The sequence below is a fragment of the Myotis yumanensis genome, unplaced genomic scaffold (assembly GCF_028538775.1).
Source record: "Myotis yumanensis isolate MYYU_CA2020_CCGP unplaced genomic scaffold, mMyoYum1.0.hap1 SCAF_8, whole genome shotgun sequence".
Classification (NCBI taxonomy): domain Eukaryota; kingdom Metazoa; phylum Chordata; class Mammalia; order Chiroptera; family Vespertilionidae; genus Myotis; species Myotis yumanensis.
In genome coordinates this window covers 32,054,322-32,078,245 of record NW_027223759.1, presented here as the reverse complement: position 1 = coordinate 32,078,245, position 23,924 = coordinate 32,054,322, and the positions used below count along the sequence as shown (strand labels likewise).

Genomic DNA, 23,924 nt, shown 5'->3' with positions numbered 1-23,924 from the left:
TGTTCTATAAGCAGAAGGCAGTGGGCAGCAACTGAGACTAATGTGGACATTAGAAGAGAAACTTCCACCCAGTCCATAATCAGCAATCTTGTGGTAGGGTGTTAAGGTAAACTAATATGGGATTTTTTTTTTTTTTTTTTTTTTTTTTGGTTCATTGAGTAAAAATTCCTCATCCCCTAGCATCAAAATCCCTCTCTTTCTCCTTTCTCTCCTCTGTCTAATAATAGCAATTAAGACTCAAACCTATTGCCTGATCAGAAGTGTCCATGAAAAAGCCTGGGCACTACCATCTTTCCCAGTGCTATCCCTGAGAAATATAATGCAAGCTACATCAGTTTAAAGTTTATTAGTAGTCACATTTAAAAGTAAAAAGGGGAGTTCCAAGATGGCTGCTGCACAGGAGGATCCTGAGCTCACCTTTTCCTAAAAGCACACTGAAATGTGCACCTATATAGAGAGCAATTCCTTTCGAGGAACAATTGAGGATTGATTGAACAGCTTCTGCAGAACAAATGAGAGACTGACCACACACAGAAGGCTTGGGGAACTGAGGGAGCTCTCCAGAATCTGCAGGAATTCTCTGGGACCTATAGGGCAGGCGGTAACTCTTTCCAAGCAATCTGTGCTACCTGCATGGTTGCTGCAGTATTTTCCCAGCTGCACAGCTCAGAGCCCATTTCAGCTTTGAACAGAGGAAGGAAATCGAATCAACAGAGCATCATCACACACACTAGGCCTCCATACTCAAGCCACCCCAGCCTAGCAAGCCAGCACTCAAGGAGCCACAAGCATCTGCCCAGCTCCAACTCGACTGCTAAAACCATCCAGCACACATAGCCTTCACACATGTCTTTTCTACATAGACTACTTTTTCAAGACTAGGAGAGAGAGCAATTTTGTCTACTTCATATAAACAGGCACCAACAAACAAACAAAGTCAAACAAAATGAAAAGACAGAAGAATATGTCTCAAATGAAGAAACAAGAAAAATTTCCACCAAAGAACAAAACAGAATAAGTAATTTGCCTGATAAAGAATTCAAAGTAATGGTCAAAAGGATGCTCACCAAACAGGAGAGTAGAATAGAGGAATTCAGGAAGAACTTAAACTTCCTGAATTGGAAGTTGGAAAGTATAATAAAGAACCAAGAGTTGGAAAGTATAATAAAGAACAAAGCAGAGCTTAATAATATATAAATAAGAGTTGGAAAGTATAATAAAGAACCAAGCAGAGCTTAACAATATAATAACAAAAACAAAAAATAAACTAGGAGGAATAAACAGAAGATTAGATAATACAGGAGAATAAGTCCATGAACTGGAAGTCAGATCATTGGCAATCAACCAATTAGAGCAACACAAAGAAAAACTAATTCTTTTTAAATTCTTTATTGTTGAAAGTATTACATATGTCTCCTTTTGCCCCCATTGACCTCTCCCCACCTGCTCCTGTCCCTCTCCCCACCCAGCACATGCCCTCACCCTCCTAGAAAACATATTTTTTTTAAATGAGGAGAATTTAAGGGACCTCTGGGACAACATCAAGCACACCAACATTCATGTTATATGGATCCAAGAAGAGAGAAAAGTGAATAAGAAGTTTATTTCAGGAAATAATTATGAAAACTTGCCTAACCTGGGAGAGGAAATAGACATCCAGGTCCAAGATGGACAGAGAGTTCCAAACAAGGTGAACCCCGAGACCCACACCAAGACATATTATTATTAAAACAGCAAAAGTTAAAGATAAAGAAACTATCTTGAAGGTAGCAAGAAGAAAACAACTAGTCACATGTCACATACAAGAAGAACCCCCTAAGGGTATCTCCTGATTTTTCAGCAGCAACTTCCTGGCCAGAAGGGATTGGTAAGACATATTGAAAGTGCTGAAAGAAAGGAATATACAACCTAGAATACTCTACTCAGCAAGGTTATAGTTCAGAATTGAAGGAGAAATAAAGTGTTTTCTGAATGTGCAAAAACTAAAGAAGTTCATCACCAGTGAGCCAGATTTACAATAAATATTAAAAGGTCTTCTTTAAGCAAACAAGAAAAACCCATAATCAGAAATAAAAATATGTAAAAGAAAAAATCTTATATAAAGGCAAATATTTAATAAACAAAACACATCAGCCATTTAAAAACTACTATGAAGGTCATGAGACAAAAGTAGCAAACTTAACTATCACTATAATAATTGCTAAGCAGATACACAAAACAAAAAGATCTGAAATATAATGTCAAAAACATAAAGCACAAAAGAGAGAGTAAAAATATGGTCCTTCTGAGTATTTTCAAACTCTCACGCCTATCAGAAAAAAAAGAAAGTGAGTATGAGGCATGTCTTACCAAATATTAAAACTTACTGCAAAGTTACTATAATCAAAGTATGAGACTGGCACATGAATAGGTAAATAAATCAGTGGGACAAAACTAGAAGTGCAAGAGCAGATGTAAATAAATACGGAAGTTTTAAATATTATAAAGATGCATTTCAATTCAAGGGATGAAGAATGGATTTTGTATTAAATTATGATAGGACATGAACTCTCCAATCAGAAAAATAATAAGTTAGTTTCTTATTTTATGTAAAATAATCTCGTTGCAAAAAAAATTATTAATATCAGAGGACTTAAAAAAATTAAGACACAGTATGGAAAATACGTTTATATATCCCGTGCTTGGAAAAACCTAAACAAGTTGAAATCCAGAAACCATTAAAGAGAAAGTTAACCAGATTGACTACTCAAAAATGAAAAACCTGTATGACAAATAAGAAAGAAAAGCCCAGGAAAAAATATCTGCAGCATAAATAAAAAGCCAAGTGTTAATATTCCCAATAAACAAGAGACATAGAAATTAGCTCTACAAAGGAAAATATCCCTACAAAAGATGTTCAAAGAATGTGAATACATAATTTACAAAAAATGCAAATGACCAATATATCTACGAAAATTGAAGCAGCTATGTAGAATTTTTTACCAAAAATTTTAAAAGTTGGAACACATGTGAAGCTGGAGATGATATGGAAAACCTAGAACTCTCATACACTGTTAACCAAAGTGTAAGGCTGTTCAATATTTTGGAAGTTTGTGGGACAGGGAAGGTGGGTGGAGGTGGAAGAGGGCAAAGTGGGGATAAATGGTGATGGTAAATTAAATAAATGAATAAATAAATAAAATTTTGAAAGCCATTTGTCAAGTGTGTAATATGTGCATAGCATTAGACCCAGCAACCCTATTCCCCAGGAGTCTGGCCCATTACAATAAGAGCGAGATTATGGAAATGTGTGAATATAAAGAACTTATTTTAAAATGTTTAGTACAGTCTTACTTATAAATAGAAAAAGTAAGAAAAAAAGCTTAACTATCAATCAATATTGCTTACTTGAATAAACTACAGTGCACACAAAGTAAAGAATCTTATGCAACTCTTAAAAAGAATGTCACACATTCGTATGTAATAGCAGTAAAAAGGTCCATGATTTACAGGCAAGTGAAAAAGGTAAAGAACAATATGTCCAGTCTGATACTAGACTTCATTTTCATAAAATGAGAGTGAGAATTTACATTAGCTATATGCATATATGTAAAATAACTTCAGAAAAGGATGCATACAAAACTGCTAAGAGCATTTTCCTATTGTGTAGCACTGGATTAACAAAAACAGAGGTTTTATTTCTTATTGTGTTTTTCAGTATTTCTGTATACAATTACTTCAATTGTATACAAGTGAGTGTCAAAGGGGACAACTCTATAAAATTTGCTAACACAGAATTAAATGAATTGACACAAAATAATTCATTAAACTAGGAAGGGATTCCAAATGCAAATAATGTAAATTACAAATCATGGTGCAGTAAGTAAACTTGTTTTCTTTCCTGTCCAAGGCACACTATTCTGAGCATGGGAAGCTAGAGGTAACTCACCTGTGACAATGGCTTTCCCGGGTGGCAGTTGATGCCCCCAATGAAGATCATGTTGGGCATCACAGGTCTTGGATAGTCCAAAACAAAGTCATTTCGTAACAACCAAATGGATGGTTGGCTGTATAGGTCATATGCTGTGACAGTTGTCTGGAGAATCTCAGAGGCAACTTCTAAACCAGTTTTGAGAAAATAGCCACAAAGTAAATGTTCCTCCAAGTGGATAATGTGATTCCACACTTTCTCTCTGAAGGTCATGGCAAAAGAGAACCCTAAGAGAAACCTCGGAACATAAGAAAGAGGGCTGGGGCACTGTGCACCTTCTTCAAGATAGTGGCAAAATAGTCCCCTGGTGAAGACCACAGATGGGAGTGAAAAATATTTGGCTACAATTAAGCCACACATGTCAAAAGGGTCTAGAAACACCGCATCAAAAGAACTATCTTCTATGTATTTTACTAATTTTTTGTCATTAAACAAATTCCTACAATTTGAAAAAAAGTATTTAAAAAAATTGTTTGCTGGATTCATTATCAGGGCAAATACACTTTGATCCCGAGTTTTCCACTGAGAGTCAGCAAAAATCCGGAACTGATCATTCAGATCCTCCAGAGTGTAAGACGTGGAATAAGTCTTTACAGTATAATTGGATGATTGTCCCAGGTGCCAACTCACCTCTGGCCTGACCACGACCACCTCATGCCCTCTGTGGCTGAGTTTCTCCACAACGGATCGCATGGTAAACCAGTGGCTCCCATCCATGGGGATGACCAGCAGCTTGCCTGCCTGGGCAAAGCCAGGTGCCAGCAGGAGACACACACATAGAGGAAGGAGGCCAGTCAACACCGCAGGAGCCATTGGATAGCCGCAGCCTGGAGCAGCCCAGCTGTCAAACTTGTGTGATACAGTTGATGGAAGAAGTACAGGCACAAAACCTGCCCCAAGAGTAGTCTGAGGATAAAATCCAATATTTCCTTTGGGACAAATTCCAAAAATGCAAGCTTTATTGAAACTTACTTTCTTTTTGATCTTTCTGAGTACGCAGGGTCCAAAAATCATTGCTTAATAGTTCCCTTTGTAAACCAGCATTGAAGTCATGGCACTATCTTTGCCCAGGTAAAGATCAAAACTATTTTTTTGTTGTTGCTGATGTTGTTAATCTTCACCCGAGAATATTTGTTTCCATTGATTTTTAGGGAGTGGAAGGGAGGGGGAGAGACAGAGGGAAACATGGATGTGAAAGAGACACACCGATTGGTTGCCTCCCTCACCCACCCCGAGGGGGTGGGGATGCGCCTGCCAACAAGGTACATGCCCTTGACTGGAACTGAACCCCGGACCCTTCAGTCTGTGGGCCAACCCTCTAACCGTTGAGAAAACTATTCTTATCAGGAAAATATATCATTCAATATTTTCTTATGAGTAAATCACTGGCATTGACTGGTTTTGGGTTTTTTGTTTTGTTTGTTTTTTGTTCTGATATTTGAACAGCAAGGATGAATTTCAAAATAATTCTGCAGAATAAACTAAGCCAGACAGAAGAGTCGATGTTGTATAATTTCACTATTGTATTTCTTTCCCCCTTTCTCTCTCTCTCTCTCTCTCTCTCTCTCTCTCTCTCTTTAAATGCTAATCAGAGTCCCTCTCAATAAATTTGATAATCCACTAATAACACATGACCTTCAGTTTAAAACGTTCTTGTTTATAGCATTTGGGTACAGATTGCATAACAAATAGATTAAGTAACAGCATAGATAAGGAAACAAAAATGCCAATAAAATTGCAAGCTTTTTACCTTTGCCAACCACTTGGGTCAAAATCCCAATTTTTGTAAGAGTAATCATGAACCTCAAAAGAGTTGGCCCCAAATTATTACTGCTTGCAAGGGTGGGGGTCACTGTAGATGTGGTGTGCTTCTCTTTAATGCAGGAGGCCCTATGACTAAAGTTTTAGTGAAAAACCTTTTTAGAAGGCTATTTAAAATTAAGTACACTTTTGTACCCATCCATTGCCTGGATCTCCTCTCCTGTCAACATGGCCATTCTTTCTTTAAAAAAAATTTTTTTTTAATTGATTTCAGAGAGGAAAGGAGAGGGAGAGAAAGATAGAAACATCAACGATGAGAGAGAATCATTGATCGGCTGCTTCCTGCATGCCCCCCGCTATGGATTGAGCCCGCAACCTGGGCACGTTCCCTTGACCGGAATTGAACCCGGGACCCTTCAGTCAACAGACCGATGCTCTATCCACTGAGCAAGACTGGCCAGGGTCACATGGCCATTCTTTAGCTCACCTCTGAAGTAAGCTATTTTATCTGTAGACATCCCAGACTTTTGGGAAGCTCTTCCTTATAATAACAATTCAAAAACTGCCCCCCCCCCCCATCCTAGTTTATTTGTTCTGGCCATACAAATTGCATTCTAATAGCATTCCAATTTTACCTCACTAGCTTCTAAGAGTTAATATATCCAAAACACAACTTTTGAGTTCCCTACCAGAGCCTTCCTCCTCTCCCAGTTTGGCTCAGTAAATGCTATTTTCATCTACTTGGTGTTTCAAGTAAAATAATGTACAGGGCATCACTCTCCCACAGCCCCTCCATTCAAGCTGTGTCAGTCGGGGTTCAGTCAGAGAAGCAGAACCACCAACACTACCAATAGTCAGGGATTTTTCATAGGGATTTCACTCATGTGGGAGCTGGTTGAACGGATCTCTGTAAATAGTCTTTGCCTCTGATGCTAGAGTTTAAGGACACCAGGGTGGGTCTTCTGGAAGGAATCAATAAGCTTGGACCCCCAGGAATGAACTTGGATCTACAAGAAGGGACTAGAATCTTGAAGTGTTCTTACTATCTCCAACCTTGATGATGTGGGGGTCCTGCAGGACAAGCTGGTGCTCTTCCTCACCGAGCTAAACACACACCTAGCCCAGGCGTGGGAGAAGCTGAAGGAGGAGCCAGGGCAAGGAAGGGCAGGTGCAGGTCCAACTGCTGCTTCATGCTAATGAGGTGAGTCTGCACAGAGGTGACAACATGTATGAGCTACAGAAGTGCCTGTCCCACACTTCTGCATGTAAGAAAACAAAAATTGCTCCTGCAATTTCAGGTAAAAATGTCTCTGTGACTAACCCTAATCAGAAATAGGAAGGGAATTCTGGGAAACAAAATTCAGCTTAGCCTCCTCTCAGAAATAGGAAGGGAATTCTGGGAAACAAAATTCAGCTTAGCCAGGTTGATACATTACAAAGCCACCACATGACCAAGTCTCGTCCTACCTCCAAAGTAGATCTCACATCTGCCCCGCTATCTAGTGCCTGGATATCATTCCACCATCGTCTCTTACTTGAACTCCAAGAACTGCCTCATAAATTAGTTTTTCTGCTTTCCTTTTTGCCCTGCAGACAGAAGTCAGCGGGGTTTGTTCAAACATCAATCACTATGCTATCTTTTGCGTAACACCATTGAATGGCTTCCCACTGCAATTAAAAAACATCCTCACCTTGGCCAAATGGTGGGTGAGTCCACCTTTAACCAGTTGCCATTTGCTTTCTCCACTTATTCAAGGCCTCCTTTCTACGTCTGGAACAGGACAGTTTCCCACCTCAGGACCTATGTATTTGCTGTTCTCTCAGCCTGGAGGGGTCTTTCCTGAGCTCTTCCTGTGCCTCCTCATTGGGAAGTTCTCCTTTAAGAAGTCTGCTCTGAGGCCAATATCAGAAACAGCCCCCATCCTTGCCATTTACTGTCACATTCCTCTGTTATTTCCCTCAAGTTACTTATCACTACAGCTATCATGTAGCTTTTTCTTAGTTTCCTTCACTATAAAGTGAGCTCTATGAATTTAGGGGCCTATATCAGTCAGATTAATATTAAATCTCAAACTTCTAGCCCTGTGCCTGCCACTTAGTAGATGCTCATTAAATAAACAAAGATGTTTACTAAATATTTATTAAAGAATGGATGAACGAATAAATGAATGAATGAAAACATAAAAAAGCTACTCATTATGGCTCCTTGCCAGGGAACTGCTGAACCTCAGCCTGAGTGATTGATCCAACCTTCTCCGCTGGGACTGACCAGCAGACCCTGAGGGACGGATGAATGGATTACTCTAACACACATTTCTGTGAAAGAGAGGCTAAGGGGCTGCTTGGCAGGAGGCACCAAAACAGCCCTGATTGCCTGCCTCCTTAGACTTTTATTGTAACAACAGCTTGAACTAAAATTAACCTCTAGATACAATCAGCAGCATAAGTATCCTTGAGAAAGCACACGCTTCTACAAGGTCGGGTTTAAAGACTAAACATAGAGATTCCAGCAAAACACCCGGGGGCTCAGACTTGTTTGGAAAAGTCAAGGCAGGGGCTGTCGCCTTCGGCAAGGTTCCCCTAGAGGCCACCGACCTTTCGGAGAATCCTCCTTACAGACTTTCCAACCAAGTCCTGTGTTTCCCCACACTTCTCTGGTCTTTTTCTTTTACAGAGCAGGTTTTTCATCACCTGCTGACCTGTCTGGCTCCTCATAGTCCATCTCATGATCACTTTCTGGAATTTCCAGGGCAGATGCACTCATTTCAGAGACATCTCAGTCTCCATGCCAACAATTGTTCTGGTTTTAACAGCCCGTGTCCTGGTGGAGCTAACCTCCCGGTGCTCATTCTTGACCAGGGAATGGAAGTTTGAGGAATATCTACAATTTGGAAGAGGGGAATGAAGCACAGCCGGTAAAAGAAAGCAAAGTGCAGAAAGGGAAGCAATAGGATAGTCTGCCATGGGGCCAGGGAGGAGAGTCTTGAAGCCAAGGGGCAGTGTGGCCAAGTGAAGACTAATGAGAACTGAGAACAGACTTTTTCCACTGCAGTTTCCTAGACCTTTGACCTCTTAGCTGGTGCGCTGCCTCCAGGCCTTTCCCTACCAATACTTTGGAACACTCCAGCTACAGGAGTCTCCCTCAAGTATTCCATCCACAAATCTCTTAGTCTGGCATTCACTAGGACTCCTGCCTTGCAGCTATTCCCGATTTCTCCAGCCTTTAGCTGAAGTCCAGAGGATTGTCTCCCTGTCTTCCTCATTCATTCCAGGGTGGAAGCTGGATTGGATTGGGGAGGTGCCAAAAGTAAGGCCTACATACGTAAGCAACTGACACAGTCCACTAAAGGTATTCAAGTCAGCAAGAGAGGATACTTTTGAGGTATTTTTTACTGTATTCTTGTGTATTTAGAGTTGGTGCAGACAAAACAAACATTGAGGTTATTATAAAGGTTCAAGGCTACGTGGTACATTTTTTACTAGAGATACACTGGAGAATGTCTTTGAAAGTGCATAGCCAAGCTGAAGCCTTACACAAATGTCTCCTTTGTTTAGGTAATTTGGGAATTAGCCATTGCAAAAGACAAGTGATCTTTGGGTACTCCACCGCAACTAGTGCGGATTGCCAACAGCAATAAGTATGAATTTTAAGTGTGATTGAATGAGCGGCCACCTGACCTATAGGGCCCGCGGACCGGGAACTGACGAACTGACGGGGAAAGCAAGCACTCCCCTCCCACCCCGACTCCCAAACGCCCGGGACAAAAGAACTACATTGCCCATAAGGCCGGAGCTCCCGCGGGGCATCCTGGGTCGCGTAGTCCGGGTTCCACAAGTTGCTCACGCTGGAAGCTGCCGGAGACACGCCTGCGCCAAAATGGCGGCGCCTATTCGGGGCGCGTCTGTTCGCCAGGGTTTTGGGCCGGGGCGGGGGTCTGGGCTTTAGGCAGTAAGTGGAGCTGGCGGCCGGGGTTCTGGGGAGGGACCTGGGAGGCGTAGGGACCGTGTGGGCGGCACGGCCTGAGGAGGGAGAGGCCGGCCCGGGGGCGCGGAGTTCTGGCGTCGGGTCAGTGGTCCTCGGCAGGAGGACTTCGGCCTCCTCGCGCCTCGGGCCCGGGGTGACTGGGAGGGCCTGAGGGCCTGGCCTAGGCCGGGAGTGGGAGAGACGGGAGTCCCGGCCACGAGCTCGAGGTCGGACTTCCGAGTTCCACTTCTTGTGCTTCTCTTTTGAGGAAAGCGTTGAACAGGAAAATAAGTGCATTTCAGCGTTTCCTGTCACTTAGGCGCTGTGCAGGGAGCTTTGCGTTTCTCGTTTCCAGGCGGCCCTCCGCCGCGCCGCACTCACGGGAGACCCTGAGCGGGTGGCCTGGATCCCTGGGGCCGACGTCAGGACCGCTGGGTACCGACGAGGCGGCCTTTTGCTCCGTAATTTTCATGGTCGTGAACCTCCTCGCGACTCTCCAGCTTGGGGGCCATGCACTTAGCTGCGGTAAAGGGTAATTAGCTCCATTTAATTCATTCCAGTGTGATAATCCGGTAGGAGGAGTGTGCGAAGCAGAGATTTTAGGGAGGGATTGACCGACCCAGGCTGGCCTCCGCCGCCCGGCAGTAGGTCGGCTGTGGCGACGGGTTTCCTTTGTTTTCATTCGTGAGGCCAGTATACCTTTGTAAGAACAGCTGTGGTTCGTTGTGAGCCAACCCCTGTGCACTCAGCGCCTTCCTTTAACTGTCGTTTGATTGTTTAAATGACCACGTGTGCTAGGTGGGATCCCGTGTTACGTGTCAGGAACACAGGTTCAGTCACTGGCCCAGGGAAGACTTAGAAATAGAGACTCCCAGGTATCAGATAGGGCGACGGGGAGAAAGTCAGTTGTAAAAATAAAAGCTTTTTATAACATGTCATCTTTCTTAAAGGTAATATTTAGTTTCACAATGTTTGGGGACCTATTTGAAGAGGATTATTCCAGTGTGTCAAATAATCAGTATGGAAAAGGAAAAAAATTAAAGGCCAAACCATTGGAGCCACCTGCTCCTAGAGAGTTTACCAATTTAAGCGGAATCAGGAATCAGGGTGGAACTTGTTACCTCAATTCCCTTCTTCAGACTCTTCATTTTACACCTGAATTCAGAGGTATGCTATATTACGTGCATTTGCTTAGTAGCCTGTAACCCTCATCTCCATGTAATTGTGCAAGATCACAAAGAGACAAAGTATCTTAAAGGTGTATTCTACAGCATATGTTTATTGTTATTGTGACACACAAAATGGTAATGTGGAGCTTAAGTTATTTTAAGTATATTCTATGTAACCACTAATATTTAGTAACAAAATTTAGAAAGGCAATATTACTTTTCTAATTCTTATCATTTAAAAGACAACATAAAGACAGTTTTGTCATGAGTACTGGCCTTCATTATTGTTATACTATTTGTATTTTTTGAGTTTTAAAATTTCTCCAAAGTAATAAACACATAAGCCAGAGTTACCCAAAGCAATTATATCATTTGGAATGGGGAGGGGTGTCACATTATTTAAACAGTTCATAATCATTTATCTGCAGTTCTGCAATTCAGAAAACTCTGACAACCTGATATGATCTAAATTTGTTTGAGTGTTAGAACCTGACCTGATGTGAAGCCTTTTATAGTCTAGTTATCTCACTTGGGTGAATATTCATTCATTTGTTACAGGAATATTAATCTTCTTGATTAACAGATACTGTTTGCCCCAGACCCTGCTGAGGGTGTAAAGTTAACATCATGTTAACCTTTTCTTCATATTATCTTTCTAAAATCTGGAAATAGTGAATTTCAAAAACCTAAGAAAGATGTTAGACAAAGGGATTGTGTGCAAGGAACAGAAACCCACTCAAATTAACTAAATTTCAAAGGGAATTTATTATAAGAATGTAAGGAAATATCCCAGAAATGACCTTCAGGAAGCCAGCCCGTCCTTATTGGGCCCTAATTTCTTGCTCCTGTTTCTCTCTACATGTTTATCCCATTCCCATCTCTGCAGACTAGCTTCTTCCACAGGAGTCTTCATCTCTGTGCTGTCTTGATTTCAGTGTGAATGTTATTTTGCCTTCACATGACCCTGACTGGGGCCCCCAACTCTATGTGGTTTTGTAGCTTAGCTCTCCACAGTGTCTCTGTTTTCTGAGGACAGACAACCTGGTTCATCCTGTGTCGACTGCCACATTCCCCTTACCACCGCTGCACATTTATCAAATCTTTGTAACATTCTCTGTTGCTTCTGAGCTTAAGAAAGACTTCCTCCCTCCAGAGATTTAGTAAATATTTACCATGTCCCCTTCTGAGGACCATTCTAGTGGATTGGACTGCATGTGGGATTTAAGAGTGGGGCCTCTGTTCTTGACTCCATCCCCGCCATAAAAATCTCTCCCTGTTGCATTCAGTAATTCCACCATAAGAAAACGGGATTGTCAAGGGCGGGGGCGGGGGGGGAAAAAGGACACATATGTAATACCCTTTGTAATACTTTAAGCAATAAAAAGAAAGAAAGAAATTTTCTGTCTGAATAAGTAGGTCCCTGGCGGGGGGGGTGGGGTGGGGGTGGGGGGTGGCGCGCGGAGCTAGAACTTTTCCATGTTTTAATATTGTTGAAGTTAAAGGGCAACTTAAAGTAGAAAAGTAGCCTTAAAAAGAGACTGAGGCAGGTGTTTGGGGTGGAGCAGGTCATGATGAGTACCCCTAAGCAAGAATAGGGCTGAGAGTCCCAGGACATCTTCTCTAGCAAAGGAGATCACCAGCCAAGCACATGGGTTGATATCTTAGTGGGGATTGTGAACTCCTTTTAAGGCCTGGCATGAATCCCAGTGCTTATTGAAGGGAGAGTATAATTGGGAAAGAGTAAGGACTGGGGGAGAAAAGTGTTGGAGCTTCTTGGAATCATATTTTATGGAGTTGGGCTAGATTGGGTTTCACTGTACTCCCAGTTTAGTGTAGCTGAGAGTAGTGGGAGATGATTGTGAAAGTCCTTGTAGTTCATTTTTTCCCAGTTCCCCCCAGGAATTATGGAGGAGTATAACATTCATAATAGTAATCACTAGGCAGGAGTGGTTGCCAGTAAGGGACAACACCCATCCCATCCCTTCTCTCCCTGGAGTACATCAAAGTTCCCAGTAGGAGTTCCTATCTAGGTTTGAATACAGACTTCCCAAAAGATTCATATATTCCCTCATTGAGTGGCATAGCGAGATGCTGTATTTAAAAAATTCCGGGGACTGGCATTGGGTTACCAACTTATTTTTCTAGGTAAGACCACTAACATCTGTTATCACCCTCAACCCAGGAAAAATATTTACATACCCCAAAAAGGAAGGGCATAATCTCAGAGTTAAAGGTGGTCCTTCTCAGGAAAGGATGGCTTGCTGTTGATCATATACAAAACTATTATTTATTGTATTTCCTGAAACTCCTTAGGTAGCTCTAGGGACCTACTGCCTATGGCCATCACAGATTTCTGATGTTTCTGCTCTTAGTTTTATATGAATAATTTTCCTTTTCTAGATCTTTCATGCTGAAACCTTAGCATGCCCTTTATAGTCAGTGGTTAAAAATAGTATTACTAGAAAGTAAAATGTGTAAAGGTATAAACATTGCTGCAATCATATTGCTGAATTGTTAACTGATTTTATTTATTGGTGGCCTTGGTTTTCTAAAATGAAATAATGTCATTTACATCTCTGATTCTACTTTTTTTGTCTAGAAGCTTTATTTTCTCTTGGCCCAGAAGAGCTTGGTTCTTTAGAGGAAAAGGATAATCCTGATGCAAAGGTATTAAATCTATGATTTACAGGGGTGGTTGTTGTTGTTTTGAGTATTGAGGGAGTGTTTTTTAAGGAAGGAATTAAATTTCTTATAGAAATCAATAATTTTATTAATTAATTACCAAATATAATTATTATTTTCAGAAAGTGACTTAGCTTATTCCCTGCTGACAATGGAACAATTAATTTTTCAAATGTAATGTCTCTGCTGCTGCTGCTGCTACTGTGTTTATTCTTTCTTCTGGTGAAGGAAATATTTGCAAATGGTCCATACTAGCCTAACAGAAACTCTATTTAATGCACTTATTTGTAATAACAACAAATAACCAGTATTCATTCACTTTGGTATTCTGGAAATAAATTGAATGAGGAATTGGTTTATCATAAGTGCAGATCTAATGATGTTCCTCCCCTGCTTAAACATCATTCAGAAGTTTGTTGCTTTCAGGCTAAAATCAGTACTTCTTACGAGGAGTCTTTCATGATCCAGCCCAGTGCTTCTCAGGCCACCTAACATCTGTTATCACCCTCAACCCAGGAAAAATATTTACATACCCCAAAGGGCCAGTTTTTGTGTATTTTTAAAAATTCCCAATCTGTTGCAGATTATACTTCTGTGGGATATAATAAAGATGTCATGATAATGTCAAATTGCCATAAAAGTTTCTAAAGGCTGATTCTCACTTTAGATGCTTAAATTTGGTCTGAAAACTAGGCTCTGACCAGCATTCTCTGTCAGCCCAGCCCTCTCCAGCCCAAATAAGACAGGAACCTACGGGAAGAAAGTGAGGCAGGTGCAGCCCGTCTATGACTGGAACATTCCTCATGAGAGTATGTCTGTGTCTGAGGCATTTTAGAGAAAGAATGAACTATTAGAGACTTAAATTACTAACCGTCTGTAATCAATGAGGTAGTTTTTTAAGGCCTTTTTGGGTTTTAGTATTGACCTGAACTATGTCTAGGTAGAAAACTCCAGACAGCTAAAACACTTTGGATTGAATTTTTTTTTAATTGATTTTTTTTACAGAGAGGGAGAGGGATAGACAGTTAGAAACATCAATGAGAGAGAAACATCGATCAGCTGCCTCCTGCACACCTCCTAGTGGGGATGTGCCCGCAACCAAGGTACATGCCCTTGGCCAGAATCGAACCTGGGACCCTTCAGTCCGCAGGCCGATGCTCTATCCACTGAGCCAAACCGGTTAGGGCTGGATTGAATTTTTGAAAAAAAAAGATCACCCTTTGTAATAAGATTTGTAAACTTTCTTCTGGGTGAACTGAGTGAATTAGGAGATATAAGAAAATTAGTATGCAGTTCTTTTAAAAAGCCCCAAACCACATTGAAAAGACTTATTTAGAAATGCATTTGTTCTCATTCAGGTTCGAATCATACCTTTACAGTTACAGCGGTTGTTTGCTCAGCTCCTGCTCTTAGACCAGGAAGCTGCCTCCACAGCAGACCTCACTGACAGCTTTGGGTGGACAAGCAATGAGGTACGGAGGTCAGCTTCTCTAAGAAACATTGCCGGCAATGAAGAGTAAACACTGGTTTAATGTTATCTAACTTCTTTAATTTTGTTTTAGGGTCTCAATATACTATTTAAATATTTACTCTCTTTTGTTAAATAATTACAAGCCAGAAGTATATTTTTGGACACTTGTTGTTTGCAGGCTTTTATAACAGTTGTGATTTGGGGGTGGGGAGAAGGTTGTGGATACAGAGAGAAGTATAGGAGCTTATTTTTACAATTTATACCCTGAGAATCTTTATATGGACTAGTTGAGGTAGAACACCTATTACAAAGAGTTTACCATTTACATAGCAAACTGCTTGATCAGCTTAAAAAGCCGCCTAGCAATAATTCTGTCTGCCTCTGTGACGTGCTCTTGGTTTTGAATCCGAGTGTTCTGATTTGAACATATGCTTCAAGCAAAACTATAAAGTCATCCTTGGCAGGTCTTTTCACTTTCCTTTCCCAGCCTTTCTCCTGTCTCTCTTCATTGTCTTCCTGTGTCCTATTGTAAGACTTTCTTTCCTTGTTCTCTTTGTGTCCCTAAGGGTATGGCACTGTGTACAAACACAGAACATTTGACAGCAACAAGTAAATAAGCTGTTAGTTGTATAAAATAAAACCAAGTATGATTTTTTTATGAAATAGATGTGCTGCTCTGCCTGTTCATATTTTTGTTTTGTAATAAAACTGAAAATAGGTGGTGGTCTCTTAACCTGTTCTCAGCCCATTTAGATTAGTCATCCTTATGTTGATCGAGGTTTACCTTTAGATTTGATAAATCATGTGGATTTTTTTTTTTAACATCACTTTAAAAATCTGTTTTTAAAAATGTGAAGCACAAAATCATATTTAAAAGTTACCTGTTTTATAGGAAATGAGGCAACATGATGTGCAGGAACTGAATCGAATTCTCTTTAGTGCTTTGGAAACTTCTTTAGTTGGGACCTCCGGCCATGATCTCATCAATCGTCTATATCATGGGACCATTGTTAACCAGATTGTTTGTAAAGAATGTAAGAATGTCAGTGAAAAGCAGGTGAATATGCAAGTGTTTTAGTAATAAGTAATATGGTTAAGAATAATTCATACATTTAAATTTGTGATGTACCATGTGAGGATTAAACTGTTTATTTCTGGAAATCACTTTATTGTTTTTTTTCTTTTACTCTCACTGCACCTAAGTCATAAGTTTATAATCCAGATTTCTCCATGTAAACTGAAAGAAGCAAATATCTTAAAAACATAGTTTTAATGTTTTATTCATTACTCTGATAGTTAGAAAATAGAGTTGGGAGATGTTTGCAAGTAGAGATCTGTGGCCAAACAAGGAAAGTGACTTCATCATGGTTGGTGGTGGAATATTATCAAGTTAATTAGGGAAGTAATAAAAATAGGGTATTGACAAATATCTATAATTAAATATTGGATTTAGTTTATTAATGTCTTTAAGAAAGTTCATTTGTACTTGTATGCTTATATTTACATGTTATATGTTTAAAAATATGTTTATTATATATAAACATATATAAAGCCATTATAATAATGTTTAATCCAGTATAACCTACAATACTTTGTCATGACACAGATTGTCCATTCAATATAATTGGAAATTTGTTCATGTAAATATAATAATCTCCACTTACTCTACCTATCTTTGACAGCAAATGATTTAATCTGAACAGCTGTCCTTTAATAAAAATCTTTTGTTATGGCAAGAGTTATAGAAAGTTTCTGTATTTGATATTATGAGTAAAAAATTAAATGCCATTTTCTAAATGTTGCATTAATTGCTTTTTTGGCACAGATATTTTCTTCTCTTTCTATTTTTTTATGAGTATTGGGGATAAAAGATACTTTTTGATTCTTTTTGTCTGTGCTAATAGGTTTGGCCAGCCTAATTTGGAAATATTCAGGTGTTGTGTGTCTTTGAATTACTATATGATGACATCTATAATAATACATCACAAACAAATTTCAAACCATTTTGTATATTAAGGCACATGATAAATTACAGAAATTAACTTTTCACATTCATATATTACAGACCATATCTAAATGTTACTTGTATTACTTTAGATTTCTATCATGAACTTAGTACTGTTATTTTATAGTCCCAATAATGCCTTTAATGCTATTAAAACTAAATACTCTATAAACTTGTCAGATTTTCTAAGATTTTATTACTAAAAACATGTTGTAATTCAAATGTAGTTACAGTATAATTTATAGACTCCCATTTTGAAAAATACCCTCTTAATTTTCATTAAGAATACCTTTGTATCTTGGCTCAAAATTTTGTTTTTCTTATAACTTCTTCAGTATGTGTTAAACCAGCCCTGGCAGAAGCAGATGAGTAAGCAGAATTCCATTTGAGTATTCAGCCCTCCCCTTGCTGTTCTAGCCTGGGGACTCAACACTAATAAGCCCTGCATGTACACACTTCTCAATTCAGATGTATATTTGTCATTGGTCTTAACTCCTGATAAAATAGGTTTTATTGTATCTACAATGAATTCGTTCTTGATATATTTTAAGCTCAGTTATAGTTTGTTTTAGAAAAGATGATTTGGTTATGAATTTCACTGTATCGGATCAGGAGGAGATCTATACCTTCATATGTACAGTATTGTAGAAAAAATATATCTGATTATTTTCATTATGTGTATGATATATATGTGAACTGTGAAAGTGTTTTTTCAATTTTATGTTTATGTGTATTTTAGGAAGACTTCTTAGATCTAACAGTAGCGGTTAAAAACGTAACAGGTCTGGAAGATGCACTCTGGAACATGTATGTAGAAGAGGAAGTGTTTGATTGTGACAACTTATACCACTGTGGATCTTGTGACCGGCTGGTGAAAGCAGCAAAGGTAAAGACAGACACTCTGCTTTTTCTTAGGTTGCCCACTTAGTACTTTAGCAAGAAGGTCTATCAAGTGAAGTCAGCTTGTTTGAAGCTGTGGAAGATATACATGAAGCTGTTAATTAATACTAAGGATCGAAAACACATTTACATGTTATCTGTATTTTAATTTTTACAGTAAAGGCTTTTTTAAGCTTTCAACTCAATAATTTTCTCAACTTCTTTCTTTCTCAGGAAAAAATTTATTTGTACCTTAGTGTTTCTTAAATACACCTTTTGTTTATAAACTCACCATCACTGCTTTTTGCAAATTACCATTACAAAGAAGGCAATATGTTTTTATTACTGCCAGCCAAGATGCTTGTTGAGCTTTCCTTTCTTTGTCTACTACTATGAAAATAGATGACTTTCTTCACTTTCTGCATATGCACTTATTTTACAGTTTCGATATATGTACATATCCCCTTCCCAACTCCAGCAGATCTAATATGCCCTAATAAAAGGGCTTGATAGTACTTCTAGGTTTCTTTTTGTATAGCAAAGCAAAACACAGGATGAAAGGAGGGCAGGACGTAAGCAACAGTTTTTTCTGCAATGTGGCATCAACTCCTCTGCTGCCATTGTTCTCCACAGTGGTCACTATTCCACTGCTGATGGATGGTATCATAGGCGCTTCCTAGCATGATGAACTGGAGCTCGAGTCACTTGGTGGTTATTGAGTACTCACTGAAAGAACAACCACAAAAGACATATCTTTGCAGTTACTCTGTTACGACAACAAGATAACACTATTCCTACAGCTGATAATGACTGACTTTTCTAACAAAGAAAATGAGGAATGATTTAGATAACACATGATACTGATTTGGATCCTGGTCATTGTAGGTGAAAATGTAATAAAAACAATAAACTCAACGCCTGTAGCTTTCACAATAGGATTTGAACCAGGGTAAATATTATACTGTTTAGTCCATACTTCTATCCAGCCTTTACCCCTTTAGGAAACCTAAATAGAGAGGTTTATTGTTTTCTTATTTAGTTTGTATCTCATCTTTGGCATTACGACTACAATCTAATAAAGTAAATATAAAATTCAGAGGATAAAAAGTTTTGAAAGATACTTAAATACATTTTTAGTTTTACTTGGGCTTAATTGGCACATTAGTAAAACAAAAACCTTTTGTTAAACAAAAGCAGTTCTTTTATGCATCTTGTATATCATTGGTTTAATTCTTTTTCAGTGGAAATATTTTGATCTTGATACTTTTTTAAAATATGTTTTTATTGATTTCAGAGAGGAAGGGAGAGGGGGAGAGGGATAGAAACATCAGTGTGACAGTCTGTTTGATGCTTCTTTGCCTCTAATTTTTTTTCAACAGTTTGTAATGTTGTTGAACAATAAAATTTTTTAAAAAAGTAAAAAACAAAACAGAACACCAGTGTGAGAATCATTGATCAGCTGCCTCCTGCACGCCCCCTACTGGGGGTGGAGCCCGCCACCCAAGCATGTGCCCTGACCTGGAATTGAACCATGACTTTCTGGTTCATGGATTGACATTCAACCCCTGAGCCACATCAGCTGAGCTTATCTTGATACTTTTAAAATTACATTCGGTTGTAGTTGCATTAGTTTTATTGCATTCTAAATTTAGGTTTAGTTGTACTACCTAAATTAATGCATATTTTCTTGTTTTGAGCAGTCTTTCTTTTCTCAGCCACATTGTAGTTTAGTTTTTTAGACTTATTTTTTGAGCTTGTTTGAAAATCTACCATGTGGTTAAATTGCTGTTTTATCATTTAACTTTTTTTTATTCACTTGATTTTTAGGATTGTTTTACATACATTTTTAGGAATGTTTAATATTTATGATTTTGGATAATTTTATATGTGGGGAAGGATGTTTTGCCCCCCTCACGTGCCACTAGTGTAAGAGGGTTGGGAAAAGCTGATGACTTTTTTAAAAAATTGATTTTAGGGAGAGAGAGAGAAACATCAGTTTGTTGTTCTGCATATTTATGCATTCATTGGTTGCCTCTTGTACGTGCCCTGATCAGAGACCAAACCCATAACCATGGCATGTCAGGATGACACTCTAACCAAATGAGCTACCTGGCCAGGGCTAAAAGCTGATGACTTTAAAAAAAAAAACAAACAGCCGAAACCGGTTTGGCTCGGTGGATGGAGCGTCGGCCTGCGGACTGAAAGGTCCCAGGTTCGATTCTGGTTAAGGGCATGTGCCTGGGTTGCGGGCACGTCCCCAGTGGGGGGTGTGCAGGAGGCAGCTGATCGATGTTTCTCTCTCATCAATGTTTCTAGCTCTCTATCTCTCTCCCTTCCTCTCTGTAAAAAATCAATAAAATATATTTAAAAACAAACAAACAAAAAAAAAACTTAATTATGTGGTTTGTTTTAAAGCAAGAAATTTTTAAAAAACTTCTTACCTGCTTGTAAGAACAATAACTATAAAACCCCAATCAGTAGATCTTAATGTTTGGGGAGTTAGAGCGCTTTTGAAAGTCTAATGAAAGCTATGGATCTTCTCCTCAGAAAAATACATGAACATGTACAATTTTGATATTTCAAGGGCCCAGATCCATTGAAAGAGGTCTGGAGATCCCAGATTAAGAGCTCCAGTTCTTCGTAAATAAAAGGAAGAAGATGAAAGACTAGGACTTGGGCAGGAAAGAAACATTGTTAGGGAGGGGACTATCCAGTTATAACATGCTCATCAGATAGCTTTGATTTTAGGGTATGAACACTAAAAACATAAAATTGGATTGTAAATTTTAGTTGTAAGCATAAATGAGTGATACCACGTTTAGTCCTGTAAAATATATGAGTTTATATCAAGGGCTATATTCAGTTCATCATGATGAGTTTGTGATTTAAGGACATATTCCTCTTAAAATTATGTCATAATTTGCTTTTTTATATGTTAAGAAACATGTATTCTTTTATGCAACTGCTTTTTAAAAATTTAAAAAATTTTTCTTTTAACAGTCGGCCAAATTACGTAAGCTGCCTCCCTTTCTTACTGTTTCATTATTAAGATTTAATTTTGATTTTGTGAAGTGTGAACGATACAAGGAAACTAGCTGTTACACATTCCCTCTTCGGATCAATCTCAAGCCTTTTTGTGAACAGGTTTGAACTCTTATTTTTAAATTATTTTTTTTCTCCCTCTCAGTATTGAATTCTTAACTGACCTGGTTTTCAGTTGGCTTATTGCAGAATCTCAGCCATGGCACTATGCTGTCCCATGTATTGTAGGATGTGAGGCAACATTCCTGGTTGCTACCTGATGATAGCAGCAACCTCCCCCTCCTCTCCACTAGTGACAAAAATGTATTCAGACCTTGTCAAATGTCCATGTCTCCTGCAGGAAGGGGAATTGGTAAAATCACTCCCAGCTGCGAACTCCTGGTTTATTACAGTCCTTTTGAATTTCCAAAGTATGGATTTGTTCTCAGTTCTTTTTATTAAACTCTCTTGAAAAAGCTTTGATATGAAATTTAAGAGCAAAATTAGAAGTCACCTTACATTAAAAGAAGTTACCTTTAATTGGCACTTTGCTATTTGGATTTAGTTTACTTTAAATGCAGTAATGAATCACACATCTAGAAAGTGAACAGGTAACTGGAACTTCACTAGCCTGGGATTTGTAGTACTTAAGACTTGGGCAAGAGAAAGTTTGGAAACAAATTAATTGCATGATCAACCTACTTTATAAGCCATTTAAAAATATTTTCTATGTAATTGTTATACATGTCAAGATCACAATGACAAGACTGATGTATTTCTTGTTACAAATCATTCTTTATATGTTTATTAAGACCAGAACATTTATTAGCTTGCTATTGAATTTCTATGCATGAAAGTAATTTTTAAAAATATTCTTAAATTTAGATGGGCCTTCCTCTACTTCAAGCGTAATTACTGAGCTTTTTGGTTGTTTTATTATATGAATTAACATTCAAAGGTTGTAATTTGTGTTGGCCCTGAGTTTGTTATTGGACACACAGAATAAACAGTTTTTCCAGTGTTGGTGGACTTTTCCCTCCATTTACTGCCTGAAAAACACACACACACACACACACACACATAAAAACTGTTTTTCAGGATAATTGAGTTAATTATTTTTTCCAGTTTTATTGAGAAATAATTGGCATGCATCAGTTTATAAGTTTAAGGTGTACAGCATGATAGCTTGATTTACATGTAGGTGAAATAATTGCCACAACAGGCTTAGTTAACATCCATCATCTCATATAGGAAAAGTTTTGTCCTTTTATAAACAGCAGTTTGTCAAATGATTTTTAACATACTTTGAAATAACAAAACTGAAATAAGGAGAACATTGAGCACTTATCCAAGGAATTTGCAATATTTCTTTTTGATATCTGTATTAATGAAAAAAAAATTACCACTTCTCATCTTTGTTTATATCTCTCTTGTCTTTCGCCTGAACCAGACATTTAAAAAAAGAATGCTGCTTACTTTAATAGTATAATTTTTAAGCAAATATATTTTCTCAAATAATTGGGATCCCTTCAAATAGCACCAATATGCAAAGTATCTCTTAACCTAAAGTAGATTTTTCTTTTAAATGCCAGTGTAGTTATTCATCTGTTGGGTCAGTCATATTATAGAGCGCATTAATTACAGAAAAGTTTGATCATAGAATTAATAAATTAACAAAAAACTTTTTCATTCCACTAAGCTGCCTCACAAACCCAGCTAGTATTCATAATTGCTAAATTCCTCTTATATGCAGAGGACCAACATGTCAGAAGCGGTGACAGATACGGCTTTGACTTTGAGGCACGTGACAAATCTAGTTGGAACACAGGAAAAATTTACCAGCTAAAGACCACATTTATAAAGTGGCAAAATAGGTATCATAACAAAGATGGGCTTGCCAAGATCACAGACGCACTGATAGGCAAGTGTGTTTTGTTATCACATTGGTTTACATGATCTTAGCCAAAGTACATAAAAGTAGCATCTTGTTTGGGTATGTGTTTTCATGTTTAAGCAAGACACAGAATGTGATTGGTGTAGTGTGTTTGGTATTGGATCAATGATAGATAATCTTCTAAGAATTAAGAATTTTAAAATTTAAAGTCAGTTCAAATTTATCTTAATTTACCCTTAAAGAACAATAATAAACAGTGAAATTTTTATTTCAGTAGTTAAAATTCTTTTGCCCTTTGGTTATGTATCTTCCCACTTTGTGTAAACTATATCCATGTTTATATGGTCTTTTGTAGAGTCAACTGGATGACTTGGAATACATGTATGACCTCTTCTCAGTTATTATACACAAAGGTGGTTGCTATGGAGGGCACTATCATGTGTATATTAAAGATGTCGATCATTTGGGAAACTGGCAACTTCAGGTGAGCGTGGACATTAGTTTAGAAGTATCTTTGAAATATTTTTCCTTTTTTAGTCCTATTTGGTGAAGATAATCTTTTGTCATTTATTATGTATTCACTCTGGAATACTTTTATAGGCACTGAAAGTGAGTATAGATAGTTTAAAATTTTTATTTCTTAACACTCTGGTGTCGGGTGAATTTCCCGCCAAAATATAAGCTGGCGCGGGCAATTATTTAGGTTTCCCGCGCAAAATCAGAGTTAGTTTAAAATGCCTATATCTTTTGAAGTATGGGTTCGATTGAAATGGGTATGAAACGGTTCGCATACGCAGGTAGGTATCTTTGAAACAAATATTTGGTAATACGCAGTTACAATCGGCCCGAATTTACACGTTTCCCGCACTCCACCGCAAATCTATATGAACCGAGTTAAGACGTTTCCCGCAACCCAAGTGTAAACAATTTCATACTTACAGAAACATAACCAGCAGAGTACAAACACGTCCTGTATACTCTTCACCTAGATTCTCCAATTAACATTTTGCCACATTTGTGCAAGCACACACTCTTTGTACACACACATGCACACGTGTGCGTGCACATACACACAGAGTTAACATTATGATTATTAGTGCTGAACCAT

At 38.4% G+C, this 23,924-nt stretch overlaps 2 protein-coding genes across 11 annotated transcripts in view; one reads left to right on the top strand and one right to left on the bottom strand.

Annotated features, from left to right (window-relative positions):
* Positions 1-3,913: 3,913 nt before the first annotated feature.
* On the bottom strand, positions 3,914-10,207 carry LOC139015462 (UDP-glucuronosyltransferase 1A8-like). The gene is given in 4 exon segments (XM_070423250.1): positions 3,914-4,714; positions 4,716-4,797; positions 9,472-9,583; positions 10,135-10,207. Coding segments are annotated over 4 exon segments (1,068 nt in total).
* The window catches only part of USP40 (ubiquitin specific peptidase 40), a 71,172-nt gene continuing 56,845 nt past the window's right edge, over positions 9,598-23,924 (top strand). For 4 of the 10 annotated variants that reach the window (XR_011472406.1, XR_011472407.1, XM_070422424.1 and 1 more), the window contains exons 1-8: positions 9,717-10,227; positions 10,646-10,862; positions 13,464-13,531; positions 14,905-15,018; positions 15,910-16,074; positions 17,762-17,908; positions 20,902-21,045; positions 23,172-23,300. Coding sequence is in view for 8 of the 10 variants with exons in the window: in XM_070422424.1 (XP_070278525.1) it covers positions 10,664-10,862; positions 13,464-13,531; positions 14,905-15,018; positions 15,910-16,074; positions 17,762-17,908; positions 20,902-21,045; positions 23,172-23,300 (966 nt within the window). In the remaining 2 variants the exon portion in view is untranslated. Of the gene's footprint in view, positions 9,681-9,716; positions 10,228-10,310; positions 10,863-13,463; positions 13,532-14,904; positions 15,019-15,909; positions 16,075-17,761; positions 17,909-20,901; positions 21,046-23,171; positions 23,301-23,924 lie in introns of those variants that run through there. The other 6 variants (XM_070422425.1, XM_070422426.1, XM_070422427.1 and 3 more) reach the window with 6 other exon arrangements.